The 22,590-nt window shown below is 43.5% G+C and overlaps 1 protein-coding gene across 1 annotated transcript in view; it reads left to right on the plus strand.

The window, feature by feature from the left end:
- CLVS1 (clavesin 1) overlaps positions 1-22,590 on the plus strand; it is a 104,674-nt gene that overhangs the window by 75,264 nt on the left and 6,820 nt on the right. Inside the window, exons 4-5 of the mRNA XM_051609768.1 lie at positions 11,471-11,581; positions 12,667-12,902. Coding sequence (XP_051465728.1) covers positions 11,471-11,581; positions 12,667-12,902 — 347 coding nt within the window. The remainder of the gene's footprint in view (positions 1-11,470; positions 11,582-12,666; positions 12,903-22,590) is intronic.

The following is a 22,590-nucleotide window of genomic DNA, read 5'->3' on the forward strand; positions in this document are numbered from 1 at the left end:
GTTTATTTCCTACCAGAAGAAGCCTAACTTTACTGGAAAGCTGTCCAGAGAACAGAAAACCCTTTCCTAAGATGATACCTCTCTGTGCTAGACATAGATTTCAATAATGGAGAGATTTTAATTAAATTGATGGACATTAGTGTGATTAATATGCATTGGGGCATGTGTGAAATACTGTAGAAGTTACTAGGGAATGCAGCTTTTCTGTTGACTTCTCTTCATTCAGCACATTCCCAATAACAAGGAAATCCCTCATTCTTGGAACAACAGTTCAATGCAGGGAGTTAGGGATACAGATTTTCCTTTGGTCTGAACAGAGTATTTATTTATTGCTATCATTTATTCTCATAATATGCATTTTGTGGCAAAGCACACAATGGATAAGCGTTACTTTCCTGCCCATTAGTCTATAATAAATTCTGTGGCATATTTTAAAGATGATAAAAGCTTCTGCTTTGAACAGAAACTGCAACCTGAAGCCTGCAGTAACCAGAGATCAGTCAGTGAGAAGTGTGGAACACGACTAAGTAAATTACAGAGCAGAAACAGTCCAGCACGTTCAGATGCACCCCTATAAAATACCACAGAATCATGCAATAATTAAGGCTGGAAAGGACCTCCAAAAGCCATCTGAACCCATTGGTGGCCTAAAGGAGTGCAAACTTTGAGGTTAGATCCAGCTTTGAGTTTAGATCAGTTCACTCAAGGTCTTTTCCATCTGAGATATGAACACCTCTGCAGATGGGGTTTCCACAGCCTCTCCAGAAAATGTGTTCCTGTGTTTGCCCACAATGAAAGTTTTTCCTAATATGTGGTTTGGCTTTATGCCACAACTGCAAGTCATGTTGATTACCTTGTATTTTCTCCCTGAGAAAAGTCTAGCTGTCATCTCTGTGCATGTCCATGTATTAGTTACAGGGAGCAGTGATTCCCCCTTAACCTCTTTTTCTGCGGTCTGAACAGATCCTTTCTCCTGTCCATCTCCTCATATGCTATGTGCTCCAGTTCCCAGGCATTTCAGCAGCTTCTGATGGACTCAATCCAATATGTCAGCCTCTCCTGCAGTAGGAAGCCCAGAGATGGACACAGTACTTCAATATGGTCTCACAGGTGATGAGAGGAGGGATTGTCTCCCTCACTCACTGGTTACACACTTTGTGTTGCTGGCCAGGACACAGCTGACCACACGAATACACTGCTGACTCATATTCAACTTGCCCACCAAGTCGCCTAGGTCCTCTTCCAGCCCCCAAAACTGTCCTCATAAAAATATGTCTAGCTCCCTGTTTAAACTTTTGGGGCCAAAATGTAAAACTCTGGCACAGTTATAACAAATTGGACAAGGATCATCAGACAATCTTAGCTATTGGTGCTGCTATTAGCAATATCTACTTTTATGACCACAAGGGAAAATATCAGTGTGTTCTCTGTACTACACAGTGCAAGGCTCTTTACTGCAAATTGGTCTTCATAACTTGTTTCTTAGATGTAGGATGTTGAAAATGTCATGGAACTTAAAATGCTGTCACTGTAAAACAGCTTTCCTAAAAATATGCTTTCTGTCCTGCATCTTCACGTGTATCTTTACATCTTTCCACATGTAACTTTAGTGTTAATCATATTGTTTTATTCTCAAAACTCATTTCAAGGACATTCAATTATGGTTAAGTTGGTCTGCTCTTGTCAATTCAAACCTGTGACTGTGTGGGACTTTGTGATACACAAATATATGAAACAAGTTTCCCTTCAGCATGGAGGGATAAGAAAGCAAAGCAATTTCACTAACATACTACAACAAAGGTAGAGACTGAATCATGCAAATAATAAAATATATATTTGTGGTTTTTTCCTAGGCTTCTATTTCATTTTAAAAACAAGAGCTTTTACATGAAGCAAAGGTTCTGCTGTCTCTCAGGTGTTTATCTAATGCAGCATGAGTTGCCTCCTATTGAATCCTTCAGGAGCCAGGATTCAAACATTGCACAAGCATTTAGCATTTTTACTCCCTTTAAGACAAAGTAGGTCACAGGATTTTCTCACCCACCCACCCTCACACACACACACACACACACACACACTCCTGTTGAAACAGGAAAAAGAATTGAAAAAATATCTTTACCATGATGACACTCATCAGGGTACATTTGTCGAGGATGATAGAGACCATAGAAATCATTTGAAAAAGGGTTTGTGTGAGAGCTAGGTAAAGGGAAAACTTAGATTTTGAAATGAGGTTCCCATCTCAAGCAAATTAGGGTAAAACTGAAATTCTTAGTGAAATAAGAAGGGAAGCTTCCGTTTATCAGATAGGCATAAGAAAATGGGTGCTAGCAGCCTGTGATACATCCAAGGAGCTGTATGGAGAAGTCAATACAAAGGATTTTATTAACTTCTTGCTAGATGCAGAGAAATTTACTAGAAAAGGAATAACCTCTGTCAAACAGTTTGCTTCAGTCAGCCAACAAGCACAATATATTTTATTCCTGACCCATGCTAGGTTATAATCTCATCACAATAATAGTTTATAATCTCCTTTACATGTCTCTCTATATGTGAATGCACATCCAAAAGCTTTAAGATGATTCCAGGCTTTTTTCAAGCCAAGCTACAGCAGACTTCTGTTCAGTGCCAAATAGGTTGCCTAGCACTATAAATAGCAAAATCTCCTTTCCCCCATCATCAGCTTTCAATCACAACACAAGTGTAATATGACTGTGATTTCTGAGTAACACCTTGGCACTTTCACAGGCAAGATGGAAAGCCTTTCTGCAAAGTCAACAGGCCTCTTGAGAAGCAAGGCAAGTGCCTTTTTTAATTGTTTTTCTTTGGCTGACTTTAACTAATGCTGTGGACATTTGTCCTCACCCTGACAGTTTGGCCTTCATGGCCCCTTTGCTCAGACACAGGCCCACTTTGGCATAGAGCAGATAAACAATGCAGGCAGTAATGATGTGAAGAAAATATAGAATAAATGTTTTACACATATTATGTAGATTCTCAGTGTAACAATGAGTATCAAATGAGGCAGTCCTTGTAGAGGGTTTTTTGTTTAAAATCCCAGTATTGGACAAGAAATAAGGAGCAGTATTTAGACCTTTTCAGGACTGGCTTTTTGCATGCACTTGACTCTCGCCTTTTGACAGCCTTTTAAATCCTAGTGGCTTTGCTTCAGTGTCATCTCCTTCACTGCCCCAACTCCTTCATTCTCTGTCCTTTCAATCACAGTGTCCCACAGATCTACTGACCTTCAGGGTGGGTGCAAGGCTTGTCTATGGAAATAGAAATAGCTAGGAAGAGAGAGATTTAAACTAGGTCATCTAAGGAAAATTGTAGCTTCAACTACAGTGGTTAATAGCACTAATTGATTTTGTTTAGATCTAAACTTTTAAAAAATACTTTTAAAAAAGAAAGTTATTATTTTTAAAAAAAAAGGCATATTAAAAATAGAACATTTTTCAAGTTTTCAAAGTTTTCAAAATTTTCCATGCTAAATATTTTAAGCCCAGTGCTCCTGAGAGTATTCTTTTCCAGGTGCAAGGAAATTAGGGTGGTCTTTCTTTAAAGATGTCTTAATGTTGACTTTTACTTTCATTGCTGGATGTGCTTGGTCTGCATGTGTCCATTTTGCTTCAAAAGGTCCAGAAGGTCAAAATCTGCCTACAAAATTCCACTTATTTATCAGACACCCAAAACTGAAAAAAACTCACACCCACACAACCCATCAATGGCTCAGAGATGAGCAGAACTGCTTTAACTCCTGATGTCATGGAAAGGATTGGAAGGATGTCACTTCTTTCAGAAACCTCGCATTTGCATGGGGACTTTCTTCTGATAATGATTTCAAGCTCATAGGTCAGAGCTAGCCAAGGCATTTGGTATCCCAAGGACAATGTAATGTCACAGCCAACCTGTGGTCACACACCTAAGGCCAGCAGCACCTGCATTCCTCCAGCAAGACTCCATGCCAGAATTGCACTGTGCCCAGCATATTTTGCAGTTTCTAGTTAAGCCCCAAACTACTTTCAGCTTTGATAAACTTCCCACTGCTTTTCCCTTCCCCCATAACTGATTTCAGAGGTTCATGTTCAGTGAGATACAGGAATAGAAGTGACTCAGTTTGCAGTCACCCTCGCTTAAGAAGACAGGTTATGAAAGGGTTTCTGAGCTATAGTTTACAATAAAAATCAGGACATTGGAGACAATTTAGCCTCATTTGCTAGAGCTGGCTGAAAAGATCATAGCAAGTTCCTAAAATGAAAAATAGCCTCTGGAAAATTCATGTCCCTCCCCATGCCACCTCCTGTTCTTGTGGCCCAATCAACTGCTCCTTAGCTTAGTGTGTGACTTTCACTCTTTCTGCACCATCAGAAGATCCCTAATATGTCCTCACCTAATCTGACTCAATCTAGAGCAAACTGTGGCACCCAGTGGCACACATATGTGGACTACTTCCAATCAAGTGTGCCAGTGCTCTTTGTATTACTATTTTTTAATCACCTTTTGAATTCCTCTCTTCTCTATCTACCTCTTAAAAAAACCCTTGAATGAACCTGCTTTTTCTCTATCATCATTATTTCAAAGAATCATAGAATGGTTTGGGTTGGAAGAGACTCAAAGATCATCTAGCTCCAAAACCTCTGAATGGGCAGGGACACCTTCCATTGGATCAGGTGCACAAAGCCCCATCCAACCTGGCCTTGAGCACTTCCAGGGAGAGGGCATCCAGAACTTCTCTGGGTAACCTCTGCCAGTGTCTCACCATCCTCATAGTTCATTCCTTTTTTTTTTTTTTTTTTTCTGGAAGGAACCTCAGTCTGTACCTGAAGTATATGAAACCCTTTGACATCAACAGGGGGACATGCCAAGCAAAAAAGCAGCACCAGGGTATGGTGTCAGTCCAGCAGAGTCACTGCTTCTGGGAAATTTTCAGTTCCTAAATTATTCTGAGCTGGTTCAGCAATGGGTTTCTTGTAAAATGGTAGCGAAGAAATTCCCCTTTCACCCCAAGGTTATAAATTATTTAGTTAGATCAGATATGACAGCATGATTCTCTCAGGACAAATCAAAGTTTACTGAGCAAATCTTTGTTCTGTAACCTGATTTATTGGTGCCATCTGCCAGCACCCATGAACAGATACTCTGTAGGACTTCACTAATGTACAGTAGTGACTGGCAGAAACCCACTGTAAATGACTGAATTTGTAAAGTTATTGAATGTAGCAGAAGAGGTAACAAAAATAACAAAAAATGTCTAGGAGAATGCATCTCAGTGTTCACTTTTCAGTTTCATTTCCCTGACAGCAGTACTTCAGAGCATACTCATCTACATACGTGGGTATGCAATGCAAAAATAAGCCAAGAGCTCACATATTCCTGTGATTTTGCTCAAGTCATTTGCTACTGTCTGCGTCAAAGAGAGTGTTTTGGTGTGAGCAGTTCCAGTTGCAGCTTACCCAAACTCAGCTGAGGTTTTCCTGGTTGCTAGAATTCCTTATACAGTCATATTTCAGCAGATCAAGGCTGCCACATTGCTAGCACTAATGTCTTCTTTTTAATGGTTTTCCCCCGCTCATCCTCTATTTCCAAGCCCTGTATACTTTGAGGACATGCCAAGGTAGAAGCAAACGAGTTTGCAATTATTGCCACCAGCAACATTAAATTTGCATTCCTGTCTCTTCAAAAACACAAGGGAGCAAAAAGAAATAAGGGAAAGATGAGCAACTTGTCCAGATGGTGGTTTGAAATATGTCTGGACTCAGGGCAGGTACTGCAGCAGGAGAGCAGGAGGAACCCTGGCTCCCAAAGCTCCAGGGAATTCTTGGAGAGGCACAGGAGCAGCCCAGTCCTGGGTCCATGCAGCCCCTGGCCCTGATGCTGCTTCCCACAACCTCCTGCCTGTGGGATTTCCCAAACTAAGTATTCATCTCTTAGGAGCTGCACTAAAATTAGGAGCTGAAGCTGTAGCAAGGGGACACAAACACACACTTTAGCTTATCTCCTAGAACCTACTAGAATATAACCCACTCTGTCTGCATCAAGGATGTTACATGGAGTTCATTCAAATGTGCTCAGGAATGTTTTTTTTTATAGACACAACCCATCCGATATCTGATAAAGTCACAAAATCGAGGGACAACAACTTTCAACCACTGCCACTCTTTTGGAGGCTGGACAGTGGAAAGCCTCCTTCCCATATTGTGCCAATCCATTAAAATCACACGCTCACGAAAACTTTCTCTGGAGAAACTATCACCAAACTATTAATAAAATCTTCCTGAACTATGAATATGATCTGTGGGAGCTTTAATCCACTGCAGGGACTGATTATGTAAATGCACTGGATTTAAGATGCTGGTTTTATTATCAGCCTAAATGACCTTTTGGTATAAACAGTTTTGTTTATGACTGAAATCCTCTGAAATCTAAGCAAAATTGTTTTCTTTCAAAGGGGTTTATATTTTGATTTGCAGTAAACTGGCAAGTATGGTCGAGATCAAAGGGCATTCGGATGGCCAGATGTGCATTTGGATGGCCAGATGTGTGTTTGCTTTTCTGGTTGCAAAGGGTAGAAGTTATGAAGGCATTTAAAAAATGCTGGTATCATAAAATTCAGATGTCTCATAACCTAGAATTATGCTATAATTTGTTTTTTGAGCTCGGGTCATTGGTGTATGAAAGCAATTCCTGCTGTGTGAAAAGATTGGCCCTGAGCATCAGGTTGGATTATTCCTAATTTTGATATTCCAAAGATTGTTTTGCTTCCCTGCCATAGTTCGGCACGAGGAGATGCTGGAAAATTGTCTTGAATTTTAGCTTTCAGGCAGTTCAGAGCAACACCACAGTAAAAGGTTTCTGATGCACAGTCATGCCAAAAGCATTAGATGTCGTGAAGGCAAGAACAGGCAGAAATAGTGAAAAATTGCCTCTCATTCCCCTCATAGCTATCACTCCCAAGCTATTTAGTGGAACATTATGTACCAAGGGTTTTCAGCCCCAGACTCATTTCAGTTCAGAAATTTCACTGTACAGGAGGTCTGAGTGGAGAAGGGAAACAATGATCCCTGTAACATTTTTCTGTAATCTGCAAGCTTAGACACACTGCTCCAATTCGGAACAGAAAATGTTTTGGGGCCTGTATGGGGAAAAAAACAAACAAACAAACAAACAGGCAAAAGAAATTTCCCTCCGCACTGCACCAGTTTCATTCAATCAACAGGAACAACCAACATCCTGTGTTTGGACAATTTTTTCTTTCTAGTTTGGCCTACACTACTTCAGGAAGGTGCCACTGCAGCATGTTTAAATGCACTCCTTGTTTTAGTTCAACTCAAGTCCCAGTGAAGAAGACCTGGTCTGACTCTAGAGTGAAGTAGCGGCTCAAGCAGGTATCTGGAGTCCTTCCACTCTTTCTTTCCTATTGTTGCTGAGTAGCAAGCTAGCTAGATTAGCACTGAGTTGAATATATTTACTCACACTTCAGTTTCATCTCTGACAACATGCTAGTAAGTCTAGCTTGGTTTTCAGATAAAATGACAGTAGTCCTCACAAGTAATTAGAACAATTCCTGTGTCCTTTGTTTATGCCATTGGAAAAAAGATATAAATATATCATCAGAATTAGTTTTTGATTTGGGTTTTTTGTTGTTTGGTTTGTTGGGTTTTTTTAACAAGGAATCAGGTTAAGAAAAGGCTCTGTGATCCCAGGGTCCTTTTCACAGTAGGGTCCAAAATATTCTACCTCATTATAAAATACACCTTCCCAAGGAATCACAAGACATGAGAAATAAAAAGAGAATTCCTAAAAGCAAAAGCTCTCCAGCAGAAAATCAATTTCAGCTACTTTCACCTTGCCCCAGGGAAGGCAGCAGAGACACTAAGTGGGGTGTGGGAAAGGTCTCATGTATCTTCCTAGAACTGCACAAGGCAGACCTCCAGACGGGAGCTTTTTTTTCCAAGACAGCTCTGCTCTAATTAGGGACTTCTGCAAAATTGATATGTTGCGGTTCCAAACAGTGTCTAGATGATTCCCATATCAAATTTCTTTGCTTTAAAAAAATTATGTCTTTGTCCTTGTTCTAATTGACAGCCTTACAAATGCAGGTGGACTGAGGGATGAAGGTCAATTGAGCTTATTGTGCTTAATAGGGTAAGGAATAAAAATTAGCAGACAGTTGCACACTAAAAAATGTTCTTCTATTTTTATTTTTTTTTTTTCCTGGCCATCATGCTACCTCTTTAAGGGTCTTTGCACAATTTTGGGTGTAGCTTCAGAATGAAAAGAAAGCAATTGCCTTTAAATAAAACTATTATATGAGGGGCTTTCCTGTAACACTTAGTATATTGATGTACCACACAGAATCCAGTTTGTGGACTCAACAATCTGTGTTGGGTTGTTATAAAATTATTTTTCTATATAGGAAAGTACATCCTTCTCCTTAGTTGAATTTTTCCAGAGGCATTCAGTTTAAACTTGTGGCTGGTTCTTATATTTCTCAACATTAAGTCCTTTCTGGGTAATGTGGTATTATTAAGGCTGGTTAACATGTTCTAAAAAAACAACGATATTTCCCCCTTGGAAATGAAGTCTGACTGACATTTCTCATTGAAGATTGTGATTAGAAAGCCAACCATGTCCTGGACTGCATCAAAATTAGTGTGGCCAGCAGGATGAAGGGGGTGATTCTGTCCCTCTACATTGTACTTGTGAGACCCCACCTGGAGTATTGTGTCCAGTTCTGGAGCCCTCAACACAAGAAAGACATAGGGCTCCTGGAGCAAGTCCACAGGAGGGTCACAAATATGATCTGAGGGCTGGAGCACCTCTGCTGTGAAGACAGGCTGAGAGAGTTGAGGTTGTTCTGCCTGGAGAAGAGAAGGCCCCATGGAGACCTCATAGCGCCCTTCCAGTGCCTGAAAGGGCTACAGGAAAGCTGGGGAGGGGCTTTTTACAAGGGCTTGTAGTTACAGGACAAGAGGTAATGGTTTTAAGCTGAAAGAGAGTAGATTTAGATTAAATGGTAGGAAAAAAAATCTTTATTGTGAAAATGGTGAGACACTGGCAGAGGTTGCCCAGGGAAGCTGTGGATGCCCCAATGCCTGGAAGTATTCAAGGCCAGGTTGGATAGGGTTCTGAGCAACCTGACCTAGTGGAAGGTGTCCCTGCCTATGGCAGAGGGGTAGGAACTTAATGATCTTCGAGGTCCCTCCAACCCAAACTTTTCTAACATTCTATGATTAATATCATCTTTGCATTCCAGTGAAAAGGTAAAACAATTTATTTGGGGGGGGGTCAGTATAAATCTCTGTGCCTTAAAGTTATTCCCCTGCCTTCCACATCTCATTTCTTTACTGTCCTTTGCTTCAAACTCAGACTGTGTCTTCTATACTGACCAACGCTGCTATGGTACAACCTGGGATGGCTGTGGCAGCTCAGTCCCAAGAACAAAGGAATTCAGAACATCTCCCTTAGAGATACAGCTTGTGAGATAGTAGCCATCTTGACAAATATAGATTTTAATTTTTTTTAAGGCAAATATGGAACATTCCAGTATTTCTTCATTATTATTTTAAAGAATATTCTATGAAAAGTTTCAAATCTTCATATTTTCATTCACATGTGTAAGTAACTGAAAGCAACTGGATATGTGAATTTTGCATGAGATGGGCAATTGTGGCTTGGGTCTGATCTAAAACCGTGTTTTAGGTTACCACAGGGTAGAAAATCACTCCACACTTCTGTTGGTCAGTGTTTTCTAGGTGGCCCAGACTCTCTGCAGCTCTTTCTCAGCACAGCCCAGTTGAAGTCAATCCAACCTGCAGCACTGCAGTAGTTTATATCAGTCAGAGCTGCATCCCTAAGCTCCAATGAATATTCCAGCAGCAATGGAAATACAGTTGTCTTTATGGTAAATTAACACCTCAGCAAAGCATGTGTCATCCTTTAAAAGCTCAGCTCATCATTTATTGGGATTTAAAATGGGATCACCTTGTTATTACTGCTCATCCTCCTGTGTGCTGTCCTGACTACCCACTAGTCTTACGCAGAGCATCCAATATTGAGATTTGTACTGATTTCAGGCAAATTGATGTGTGTGAGGTGCAAGTGGATTATACTACTGTATAGCAAAAGAAAAAGCTAACACCTAATGTCTGCAGCCACTCAAAAGTGTTACCCAAGCATGGTTTAAGATGACTGCCAGAGCAATCCTTGGCCAGCACAAAAGAGCACAAGAGGGTCCTGTCAATCTGCCTTGGGTGCTAGGAGGTGCCAGATGCCTACATGGTGCTAAATGTGGGGAATAATTTGACCTTGAAGTGGTGCAGAAACTATACTGAGTAGGTGTGTAAGGGGATTTTCCATATCATCTCACAAATCCACCCTATGTCCTCACCAGCTGTGCTCAGTCTCTGCTCCAGAGGAAGGTGAGAAAAAGCCCCAGGATACCCTCTGCTAATTGTGGGGGGAATGAACCTGCCCGAGTCCTGAAGCCTAAGCCCTGAAGGAAGAGACCTGATTATGCTTTGCCTTTACATGCTGAGCTGTAGGGGCTAGGAGCACACTTATGATGAGGACAGCTTCATCAGGATCTCCCTTCACAGGGGAGAGAGAGTATTTGCACACAGGAGCAGCAGTCGTCCTGCTATTTATACAAGCAAAAAAAATCCTAGGCTCTTCCCTGACTGACCGACATTAGTTAGATGAGAGTGTAGGTACAAAATACCCATCACAATATATAATAACCTTTAAAGACATGCCAGCAACCTCCTCTTTTTATTAATCATTCCAGGCTGCCTGAGCAGAGCTGGATGCTGTTGCGAACCCCTCCCCGGCGGGACGCTACCTGCATGCTAATGCCAAGGGTGTTTGTGCACAGCCTGGAAGCCAGCACTGGGCTCTGGCAGTTTCCATGGTGCCGCTCTCCCTACACCTTCACTTATCAGCATTTCCCACCCATCCTCCTCCCCATAATACGCTGCTCGCTCACCCCGAAAGGTCAGGCATTGTAATGATGGTGGTAGCGGGGGGGAGGCAGGGAGGCCGCAGGGTGAAGAGGTGAGCTGTGCGCAGCCGTGTGCGTGGGAACCCAGGGGCTTGCCTTGCGCCGCACAATGAGGAGCGAGAAAGCTTCCCCTCCAGGGAGCAGGGCTCATCAGCCCCCTCGCACTTCCCATCCCAGCCAAGTCAGATGCCCTGATGGAGTTAAAAAATGTTCAGGCAAAGAGCCTGGAGAGCCTACTTTAAATCACTGGCAATTGATGCGTTAGTGCATGGAGGGGAGAGGGGACTGTGTCTGCTAACAGAGGAAGCTGATGAAACGTTTCCAGGCGTCTTTCCCTCTCCCTCCTACCCCCTCCCAGCAAACCCAGTTCTTGTTTGCAGATGGAAACAGGCAGACTTCCTCCTCTGACTTTCATCCTATTGACTGCTGGCCTGCATCTATTAACTGCCTTCCTTTTCTTTCTTTCTGTAGGACAGCTTTCCTGCCCGCTTTGGAGGAGTCCATTTTGTCAACCAGCCCTGGTACATCCATGCTCTGTACACGCTAATCAAACCATTCCTCAAAGACAAGACAAGGAAAAGGGTAATTAGAACGGGCTGAGGTGGGAGTGCGGGAAGCTGCAGAGCCAGAGCAGCTGAGTAGCTGCCTACTTTCATTTCTTCCACCTTTTTTTTCTCTCTGTGTTTTTCATATGGCCTCAGAGAATTGCTGCTGTTATTAAAACTCAGGGTTTGCAATGGTCTGGATTGAATCAATAACTTAGCCAGGGACCAGAAACCCGTCATCACTAACAAAGTGTAGATAAATTTTAATGGGACATGGTCAAGGATAGAGAACTGGCAATGTGGAGGGATTATCAGGCTTGGCTGAGGTCACCTGCAGTGAGGGAAACTGCAGCTCAACTCTTTCTTTGCGTTCCTTCAGCAGTTGACTGTTTTACATGGTGATAACTCACTTGTTTCCACAAAAAAATGCCGTTGTCTGAAGGCTGTTGGTTCACACTGTAGAAGAGGCAGGTCTTCCCCACGGAAACCCTTGTGAGCCATGCTCTTGCAGTCACCTTAGCCATTTTTTCTCTGCAAACAACCACTGGATCACACCTCAGAAGGCCTTAGAGCCCACCCTGGGGTGTATTTGACCAGGCAGGACAAGGGTAGCACTAGCCTGAAAGCAAAGAGAGATTAGAGAGACAAATGTCTCTGAATCAGCGCAAACTGGTGATGCAGAACTATATGCCTAGGGAACATCAGTCCTGGTGTGCAGGGCTGGGTTGCCTTTTCAGATGCTGTGAACCTACTCCACATCTTTCAATAAGGTCCCCTTCCCTTTTCTTCTCACCACTGTCATACAAGTCTCAATCCTCTTACAGTGGCAATAATCAGTCATTATTCCTGACTTGCACTTTCCCTGATCTGGTACTTTAAAAAGGGAAAGCTTCATACGCCAAAAGTAAGAAAATCAGGATTTTCAGAAGTGTTTATAGTGCCAGACTAATTCTTCAGCTGCACACCTCAAAGCTAATCCCACTCCCTGAGCACTTTTGAAATTCCCACCTGAAACTGCAGTGTCAATTAACGAGGCTAGACACCTCGTTTGTGTTGTTATTATTGTACTTAATGAAGTAAGAAACCGATAATGACTTTGAACTTTCTTTTTATTTGTTAAAGATCTTTCTTCATGGTAACAACCTGAACAGCCTTCACCAGCTAATTCACCCCGAATGCCTGCCCTCTGAATTTGGGGGGACTCTTCCTCCGTACGACATGGGAACGTGGGCTCGAACGTTACTCGGTCCCGACTACAGTGATGAAAACGAGTACACGCACACCTCCTACAACGCCATGCATGTGAAGCACGTGTCCTCCAACCTGGAGCAGGAGGCCTCTCCCAAACCCATGAAAAGGTTAGTACTGCCTTTGCAAACATCTCTTGTCTGGCTCTCATTGGCATAAGTGCAGCAGGAAGGGCTCATCTGGCTTGGGGAGGGACAGTGATTTGGCAATCGTTGACAAGTAAGGAGTGCCTCATGCTGGATGGTGGACACGATGTGGCAGGAGAAGGGAAGCCTCTCTGTGCAACTGTATTTACTCTTCTGATTACTGTGAAGGAAAACAAGGGGAAATGAATGAGCTCCTGCACAGAGCATTACAGAAACTGTATTAGAGTGGGGTGCTCTTTTGTATGGGTAGTACGACCAAGCAGCACCCCTTCAGTGCCGGTCCCTATTTCTGCTGCTGCGGTGGTGCTGACCCCAGCCGATAATGAGAGGGGTTTTACCTCCTGGGAAATGCAGTTTTGTAGGATGAACATTACTGCCCTCTAAAGGGAAAACGGGTTAATCTCCTCCGGCTGCTCCTGCTTCCACTTCCTCCATCCAGCCCTGTGAAGGCAGCAGAGCTGCTCTTTTAAAGATCTCTGCTTTTCGATCTGGTGGTTGTGCGTTCCGCTCCGAATGCTTAAATTTACACCTTTAGAGAGTATCACTCTCGGTAATTGGCAGTGGTCACGGGGATGGGGTGAGGAGGGTTGGAAATCTGGCAGAGATTTGTGGGTGGTACAATTTCTGTAGCTCTACAGAAAGAAGTCTGCCGTTTTTAAAGCTCAGAAGTGTTGAGTTGTTCACAGGTAAATCTTTGCTGAGTATCAGATTCTTGGCTGCAAAGAAGGGAGGGTCTTATTGTGCCCTCAGGGGAGAACCTCAGCTTGAAAATTAGTTCAGTGCCAGAAAACCCTGCCTCGAGGCAAAGCCTTCTTTTATAATCTGTTCACTAATACAAAAGTGCATTAATACAAATATGGCGAGTGGATGAATCTAATTTGTCACGTTGCCTCTGGGCAAACTAGATCTAACTTTTAGCCTAATTTTGTTACTCAGTGGTTAAGTGAACCATCTGATCTTGTAGCCCCTGGTCATTACTAGCTGCTGGAGGTGAAAAGTTCACTGCTTTGACAGATTTTCTCCTGTGAGTATTTGCTTTGATTCTTCTTCCCCTGAAATTATGTTTTGGCCTAATGTGAGATAAAAGCTTACACTTAGGAAGCATGATTGTGTGCTTTATTAGATGTATTAGACTGAATTTCTACCTAAGGCCTATTAAAATGCCCACAGATTTCTACCAGCATTACCTGTCTTTATATATCCCCCCTCTTTGCCTCCTAAAGTACATAAATCTCTAACACAATGGGAGTTTCAGGCCATGGCTGAGATCCCTGGATATTCCAGGGAGTTTTACACTAGGTATTGGTGTAAAGAACATTAGTTTTAATCTTGAATATCATTCCCTCACAACTGCCCCACCTTTTCTTCCTTTCTTAAAGCAATTTTGCATTTCCATTAAAAATTTCTCCCCTCTCCTCCACTTACAGTGTAAAATCTGTAAATTCTTCAGTAAAAATGACAATTTTGTAAGCATATCTTTGCTGAAATAGTGGGTTGAAAAAAAAAAAAAAGGCAACTGATCCTTTCTTTAGCACTTACATTCTTCTGAAAGAGGAGACTGAGTTTTCTTGGGTTTCTGTAATTTAAGGATGAGAAAACTTGCTGAGTAATTATGGGTCTTATCTCTAATTTCCCAGATATCACTATGTTTCACTGCCCAGTAATTAGCTTCAGGGAAAGGCAGTGTTTATGAAAGGTGGATTTACCCTGGATGCCATGGGTAGGTGGCTGTTCCTGTTGTTCCTGCACCGTCCCGCTGCCTGGCAAGGTACAGGGTTGCAGGTTGCCTCTCCCTGCTCCACAGCCACTTGCTGGAGCTGCCACTAGACCAGTGCTGTGTTAAAGCTTTCTTAATTTTTGGAGCTCAGTGCTGGTAGAATAGATTGGAGTCTTAAACTGAGACCACAGAGAAAGGTCCCTGTGAAGTGCAGTACAAATAAAAGCAATTCTGAGTCAGAAAATTGCTGACCTGGCAAAGCTGGGAAGAGACACCTCTCTCAGAGACTGCCATCTTGCACCCAGAGAGAAGCTGACCCTGGGCACAACTTACTCCAAGTACAGTGTCTAGCAATTTTAGAAGCAGAGATGCTGAAAACTCAAGACAGAAATTACAGACATGGAAGAAAAATACCAGGAAACTTAACCAGAGAATAACTGATGAAAATACTTTTGTAGACATTTAATCTATGTTAGAAAATGAATGCAGAGAGGAAGAATAAGAGCATTTTTAAGATGTGACTGGAACCAAACTGAAGTCATCATCTGAAAATTACAATAAGTCTCAAAATGCAGAGCAGGAGAAAATGCAGCACCAAGCAGCAGTGTGAGGGAGTGAAACTGGAGCAGGTATATTCCTGTGCTTTGGCTTCAGGACTGACAGCATTGCTTTGGCTCCAGTCACCAGGGTAGATGACTATAAATTGAAACAAGTTCACCTGAGAGTTGCAAGGAGGGTGAGGAGAGCAGAAAGCATATTTTTCCAGAAAGAAGCTGTAGAAGAGATTGGTTTGCTCTGTCTGACAGAGCAAAATTTGAAATAGATGTGATTGTTCTCTACATACACGAAAGCGAATAAAAATGGAAGAGAGAACAGATACTTGACAAAAAAGACAATTAGGCATGAGATCAAATGGGTATAAGATGACCAAAGTATACGTTGGCTGCAAATCAGAGAATCAGAAAATTGAGACATTGAACAAAGGGAAAGGATTGGAAATCCTTGAAAAACTTGAGGTTGTACAAGTTTCTATAATACAGAAAATCTGTAATCAAAACCAGTGTAATTGTCGTTTTTCCACCAGCAGCCACATGAAGCCCCACTGGGGCAAAACCAAAACAGTGGAAATTGCACTCCCATCTGCAGTATTATCTCACACCCTGGGAAAAATACCAGAACTCAAGTACTGTATGAGCAGATGGAAAACAAAACAGCTGATGACTCCACATAATGAGTCTTACTGGCCAGAGGGGAGAGAGAAAAAATAAAGCAGCAATAACAAAATCCATTCAGAATATATCTGTTTATTAAGGTTCAGCTCAGTGAAGTTTGAAATGGGCAAGGTACAAGACATGCAAACCAGCATTGATACAGCAATAGCAAAATGAGTGCAATCCAAAAGCTTGGCTACATCCATTTGATAATCCTGGGAGCAGTAATGGCAACACAGACTTCCTCTGCCTTGGACCATCTTTCTGAAGGTCTGTGTCCTCGAAGGGAGCCTGCCACTTACAAGCCATGGGATTCTAGAGCAATGTAAATGGTGTGAAAATTCAGAGCACAGTGAAGAAAATCACCCCTTTCAGCTGTGGCCAAACCTGAGAGCCCTAAAGCCTTGGGTTTCTTTAGTCGACAGGGAGATACCACAAAAGCAAAGCATTTGCCTGAGGCTCTCCTGCTGGCTTTTGTTGATGAGCTGTTGTTTTTGGGAACAGCTGGAGGTTTTCTCTGGGTGTGCAGTGTGATGAATAGTTAAGGTGGATGGTTAAGCCTAGTAGCTAAAGAGTCAGAGACTGCTCTCACCGTATCACTGTGCCAATAGGGCACAGTCTTTTGGCCAGTCACAGCGGAGGAAGTATGCCTGTAGCTATTTGGGTACCTGACTGCAGTGAGCAAGCATCCCCAATTGGAGAAATTGATTCAGTGACTGGGGAAGATGTGAAAGAGCTCAGTTCTTTGAAGAGTTTCCTTTCTCCCCAGCGTCACCTTACTCTTCTATTTGGGTCCAGCAGCAGCAAGTAGCCTGCAGTAGTACTTTGCTTCCATGTGACTTGCTTTTCTTTACGAGATCTGCCTTTCTGCAGCTGCATCTGGGTCACTTCTTGATGTCTGAACTTGATCTTCAGTCCAAGTGACAAAGACTGTTCTGTGCCTTTGCTTATCCCCCATGCAGTTACCAAGCACAGCCTGCGAGCTGCCTGATCCTTCTCTGCCCTGCCAGGCATTAAAAGAACACTTGCTTTTAACCTGCTGCCAGTGCAAACAGGTTTGAAAAACTAGAGCAATTTAAAATCGCCCTGCAGAGAAAGGAAATTTTACCTAACAGCTACGTATATATTCTGACCAAACAACTCGTGCTTCTTAGTCAAATTTATTTAATCAAAGGATAATGTTAATAAAATTTGGTACTAAAAATTATTCTTAGGATAACATGGATTGTATGAGCATTATTGTCACCAAGTAAAGCTCATTAGAGACTCAGGAAATTCAGAATTAGGGTAAGACCTTTTAAGTAAAACTTTTAAAGTGAAAATGTACAATTCATGCACCAAGACACTGTTAATTCTTCTTGCTGCAAAGTAGAATCTTAAGCACTTAGAAAAGTGGTGACCTGCCAAGTGGTTCATCAAAAGCAGTGTTGAAAATGCAGTGAAGAAAACTGTTGGAATGTGTTGCCCCACGTTTTTGAGTCAGAGCATGGGGATTTTTATGTCCTAGATTAGAGTGAAAGGATTTTAAAGTACAGATTGGGGTTTGACATTATTGCCTCCTGATGTGTGCATTTTCAAAAGGACTGATCTTCAAATGAACTTGTTGCTGAATCTAATTGCTGGTTCTCAGAAATGGGATCCTGCTCCCAGGAAGAAGGGTATCACAACTCATATACACTAACCCCAACTGGAACAGTTTTAGATCCAAAAGGGGCCATTCTTGGGGGTGACATATGTAAGGTTTTTATTTATTCATACTGGTTCCTCCATATGCCCAGCTGGGCTGTGCAAGGCAGACCTTTCTAGTTGTTATCCTTGGTGTGACCTTAATGTTCCTTTGCCATATGTTTCTGCTTTTATGGGTCATGTTTTATGCCAGTTCACAGTCAGCACCAATTTACTGCAGAAGTAGTAAAATACCAGCAAATAAAAATCAGTATGAAAATGTGTGAAAACTTCTCACTGACCATGGATAGCACCTGGGTTGCTCCACTTGTAGCTGGGGTGCACTTCCATGTGTGCTGGGAGCAATGAGAAAGATTCCATATAAGCTTTCAGTGTAAGTAGCTCTGTAATATGTGAGACCTATTTGTAGGGTGAGGCTCATACTCAGTATTTTATTATTAAATATTTCAAACAACTGAGAATTTCTGAATGCTTCTGTAGAAATGCTTCCCCCATATGCAGATTATGAATGAGACGTGTCCTGATAGTAAAGCAGATGACCCAGGAATATGGATGTCACATAATGTATGCATTATCTAATAGTGTAGGTTATTAGCTGGTGAACAGTTTTATAGCTTTTGGCTGGAATTCTGCTCATACATCAGAGAGAAATGGAAATGAGCTGGTAGATCTAGCAAGTTAGCAGGTCCTGGGGAGGCTGCAGGGGAGACGGTGCTGAACATCCTCAGGAACTGGGAGTGAGAGAAGCAGAGGAAGAGATCAGAATCACAAAGCCACAGCTGAAACAAGGACAGGAGGGACATGTAGCTTGCTGCTGGAGGTCCCCTGGGACACGGCAGGAAATCAGTTGCTTTCTGAGGGCATTGACAGCATGGTTTTCATTTGTTTACAGCACTCAATTACCAGTGACCAGTGCACGGGTGCACAAGCACAGGCTGGAGGTGGGAACAGCAGAACCAGTGCTGTTCAGGCTGCCTGAAATATTGCATTGTAAATTATGTCTTCAGCTGGCTATAAATTTGCCAAAAGTTTAGTAGTTTAGATTAGAGACATGACACTTAATAAAACAAATGGTTTTACACTGCTTATGTCTTTTGGTGCCCTGTGAAAAATCCACCTACATCTGGCTGAGTTACAAGCCTTTGAAAAGGCAATTCACACATGCTCTGTAGAAACATATTTAATGTTAGCATTTAATGACCCTAAGGATTGGCTCATGCTTTAGCTTGGCCTCCCAGAATAAATAAACTTGTTCAGCTTGGGTTGACAATGTGCATCTCCTGTCTACACCGTGGGGTACAGAGGGCTTTTGGAATCACAACTTTTACTTGTGATCACAACTTTCCCTGCACTAGGCCAGGCAGTAGCAAGACATGGAGCTGGGATCTGGCAAATAGACACTCCGTGCTCTGTGGGCTGCCTCCTCCTTGCTGTTGGAAGGAGAATCAGAGAGATGAGGATTCAGCAGTGAACCCAGCTGGGAACTGGGAACACTGAGATGGAACCCCCAAAGTGGACAGAAAGATAGGGCAGGCATAAAGGTTTGGAAGCAGATGGGACAGGAAGCACACTTGGTGGGCAAGAGAATGGGGATGCTTAGAGGGGGGCTGGTGGAGACCAGGAGTGATTCTTTGGTTAAGCCTTTTGGATGCAGCCCTAGAGAAGCAGATCCTGCTCTCCTTCTCTCCCCAAGCCCCTGCTCTGGTCTGGCAAGTCACTTAAACCAAATTTCACACAGATGGTGAGACTGCATGTTGCTTATTTTGAGCCTGCCAAGCGATAGACTCTGGGGTCTAATTTCCAGAAATACTCAGCACTCACCTGGAACAGAAATCAATGGGACATGTGCTTTGAGCACACAAGCTGCAAAATCAGACCCTTGGCACTGGGAAACAGGCACCTCACATTAGACAGATATTCGGACCCTAATCTTACTGTGCTTCAGCTCTCCACATGCAAAATAGAAATCAAAGAACTCCTCAGAGCTGTGCTATGTCAGTAAACGAATTAGCATTTAAGAAGCACACAAGTACTGTGTTGATGAACTCCACAGAAAAGCTCAGGAGAGAATTAACAAAGGCTATCTTCAGAGCAGGCTTGGAATAAAATGCAGCAAATGTGCCACAGAGCCACACGTTGAACTGCTAGATGAAAGAAAAATAAATTGCCACTTATTAACTTGGCACTATCTACCCTGAGCACCGAGGGAGGAAATTGCCCTCCCAAAAAGAACAGTGCATGCTTCCGGGACTGGGGCATAGTGTGGGGGTGACAATGCCCCCACACACCCTGTGGGGTGACTGCTGCTCCCACAATCGACATTTTGGCTTTTCCTGCTGTGGCAGTGTTTGACTTTTCAGCCTAAATAAAATCTGCAGGGTTGCTTTCATACTGAAGTGCTGTTCTTGCTAAGGACAGGAAACTGCTGATGTAGGATGAGGAAGTAGGAAGACTGACACCTTTTGTTCTCTGGGCTCCATGTTACCTGTTGTTGCCACACAGAACTGAAGAGACTAAGATTTGATGGTAAAGTTGGCTGGGATACTGGGAATTGGTGTCAGTGGAATAGAATAAAAAAAGGCAGACTGAAGGCTGAAGCAAATGTAAAGGACTGGAATGTCTGAGCAAAGGCACTGGAAGATGTTGGGTTAAGGGGAGAACTTGGTGGGCAAAGAACTGGAGATGAGCAGGAAAAACATGAATAGTGATGCTAAAAGTGTGTGTGTGTGTTTATTATCCATGAAGTGGGAGAAGCAAATTTTCTTTATTACTTGGCCTACCTTTTGTTTGGCTATCACACTTCTTAGCAGCTCTTGCCAAATCTGCTGTAGATTGGTGCTGACTGCTGCTGCAGTGTTGTTTTTTTGGCCTCACAGCCAGGCTTCCCTTCTGATGGGTGACATAGTAAACCACAGGGGATTAAGGGTCTTCTAGGAACTCCTGTCTGAAGCAGGTGCTCCTATTCCTTCTTTTGGAAAAAAAAGCTGTGCAGAGGGGTCAGTGTGTAGCAGAGAAAGAAGATGGAGAGGACAAGCTCCCACCCCTGCTTTTTTCCTGCCATGGACTTGGGATGTGACTGAGGCAAGATCCTAACACAGAAAGTCAGAAGCACTTGGGAGGAGAAGGTATCAGGCGCATCCACACTGATGAATGAAAAAAAGACCCAGGTGTGCACCCTAATTCCAAGATTAGTGGTGCAGACTGACTCCTGCCTGTATTGCTCAGGGACAGCCTCTGCTAAAGAAGTCTGACTGCATTTGCCCTGCATAGTGCCTGGCTCTTGCCCTCCTCTGGGTCTCAGTAGCCTTAAGGCATAAGAATATATGTGCAATGCCTAATATTTAAGGATTTTTGTACATTTTCAGAGTGTCTGCAGTAAACTGAGAGCTGTGCTATATCCCACCAAAGAGTTGTTCTTACAGGAAGTGACAGAGGGGAATGTGCTGCATCCTCTGGGATGGGGGCTAAGGGACAGGCTGGGACAGGGTGCACAGCCAGCTGGTTAGAGCCAAAAGCGGTGCAGTATCATCCCCACTGCTTTTTGGGGCAGACCCTGCAGTGAGCGGGTTTTGCAGTGGATGGAAGTTGCTGGGGCCAGGTGCTGAGACATGAGTGGCATGGAGATTGCTGGTGGGCACAGGAAGGATGAGGGGTTTCGTGCTGGGGTTCACTCTGTGGCAGTCACCTCTTCAGTGGTGTAGATGTGCTCACAGAGCCTTCTTCACACATGCAGTTAAGCACAGATCTGGGCCAAGGCCTGCCGTGGCTTTGATGTGCCAAGGTGCTACTCAAAGCCCTCTGTCTAGGATGTGCTAACCATCAAGAAGTATAGTCACTGCTGCCACAGTGGCCACAAAGCCACCTCCTGTTTGGGAAGGGCAGCTTGTCACTGGTGTCCCGTGGGGTAAGTACTGCACTAGCAGTAAGGTTAAGCCAGAGTTTTCGTGCTGCTTTGCCCCCTAACTCACAGCACTGGTGGATCAGTGCAACCAGCTCAGCTGTGCCTCTGGACACAGATGCTGCTTCATCCCTTTGGAACTCCCCGGCTGGTGTATCAAAGCTGCCCCTCCGGGCAGGTCTCTGCGGCACTCGCGGCGCTGCCCTGCGGCGGAGCTGGGAGCCAGGACACGTGCAGAAGCTGCGGAGCTGCCAGAGGCTTGAGCTGGGCATATTATTAGCATGGGCGGAAAGCCACGCTTCATGGCTTCTGCGCTGGAGCTGTGCACCCCTAAGCAGAGCTTGCCTGCATCTGCCTGCACCCCCTGCGGGAGCACACGGGTCTTTCAAGATGCCTTGTCCATGCAGTTCATTTTCAAGTGCTCTAAATACTAAAAGAGTGCCTTTAACCACAATTACTTCACACCTGCACATCTGCATTGTTTCTGTAATACCGGGGGGGAAAAAAAAAAAAACCCTTGTTTTTCCCACCTGGTGTGTTGCAGAGCACACTCCAGGGTGCTGCACCCTCCTCTGCAGTCTGAGAGGGAGGAGGGCAGAGAAGGCAGTGCCCTTCGGACCTTGTCAATACAAAAATTCACAGGTGTGGTTTAAAAACAAAACCAAAACTTGTGTTCTGTAAAGGCAATGAATCACTGGGAGGTGAACAACCCTGAGGTGAAACGGGGAAGAAATGAGAGGGAAATGAGTAGATGGGAGGTGAAAGGTAGACGAACAGAGCCACACGATGCGATCAGTTTGATTGGCTGCAGCGTGTCACTCTGAGAGCTTGAAGCCTCCTGCACATAGGGAAAAAAAACATGCCACCCTCCTTGCTCCACAAAACCCTCCAAAGGAAGCCCAGCACAAAAGCAGTATGTCCTCACTCCTTCTGGCTGCATCACATCAGCATTGCTGTGATGAAAAGCATAAAATGAGGGATCAGAGCACTGGAAGATGTCTTTTAAGGCAAACATGCTGTGATATGTTGGCAGTTACTGTCAGCTCAGTGCAGGATTTTGGTATTTTATTTTTCTATGGGAAACAAAAGTGATACCCAGCAGATGTCAGTTCCTGTGGGCTGATCCACTCCAGCTGTACT

This window comes from Apus apus, chromosome 2 (assembly GCF_020740795.1).
Source record: "Apus apus isolate bApuApu2 chromosome 2, bApuApu2.pri.cur, whole genome shotgun sequence".
NCBI classification, from domain to species: Eukaryota; Metazoa; Chordata; class Aves; order Apodiformes; family Apodidae; genus Apus; species Apus apus.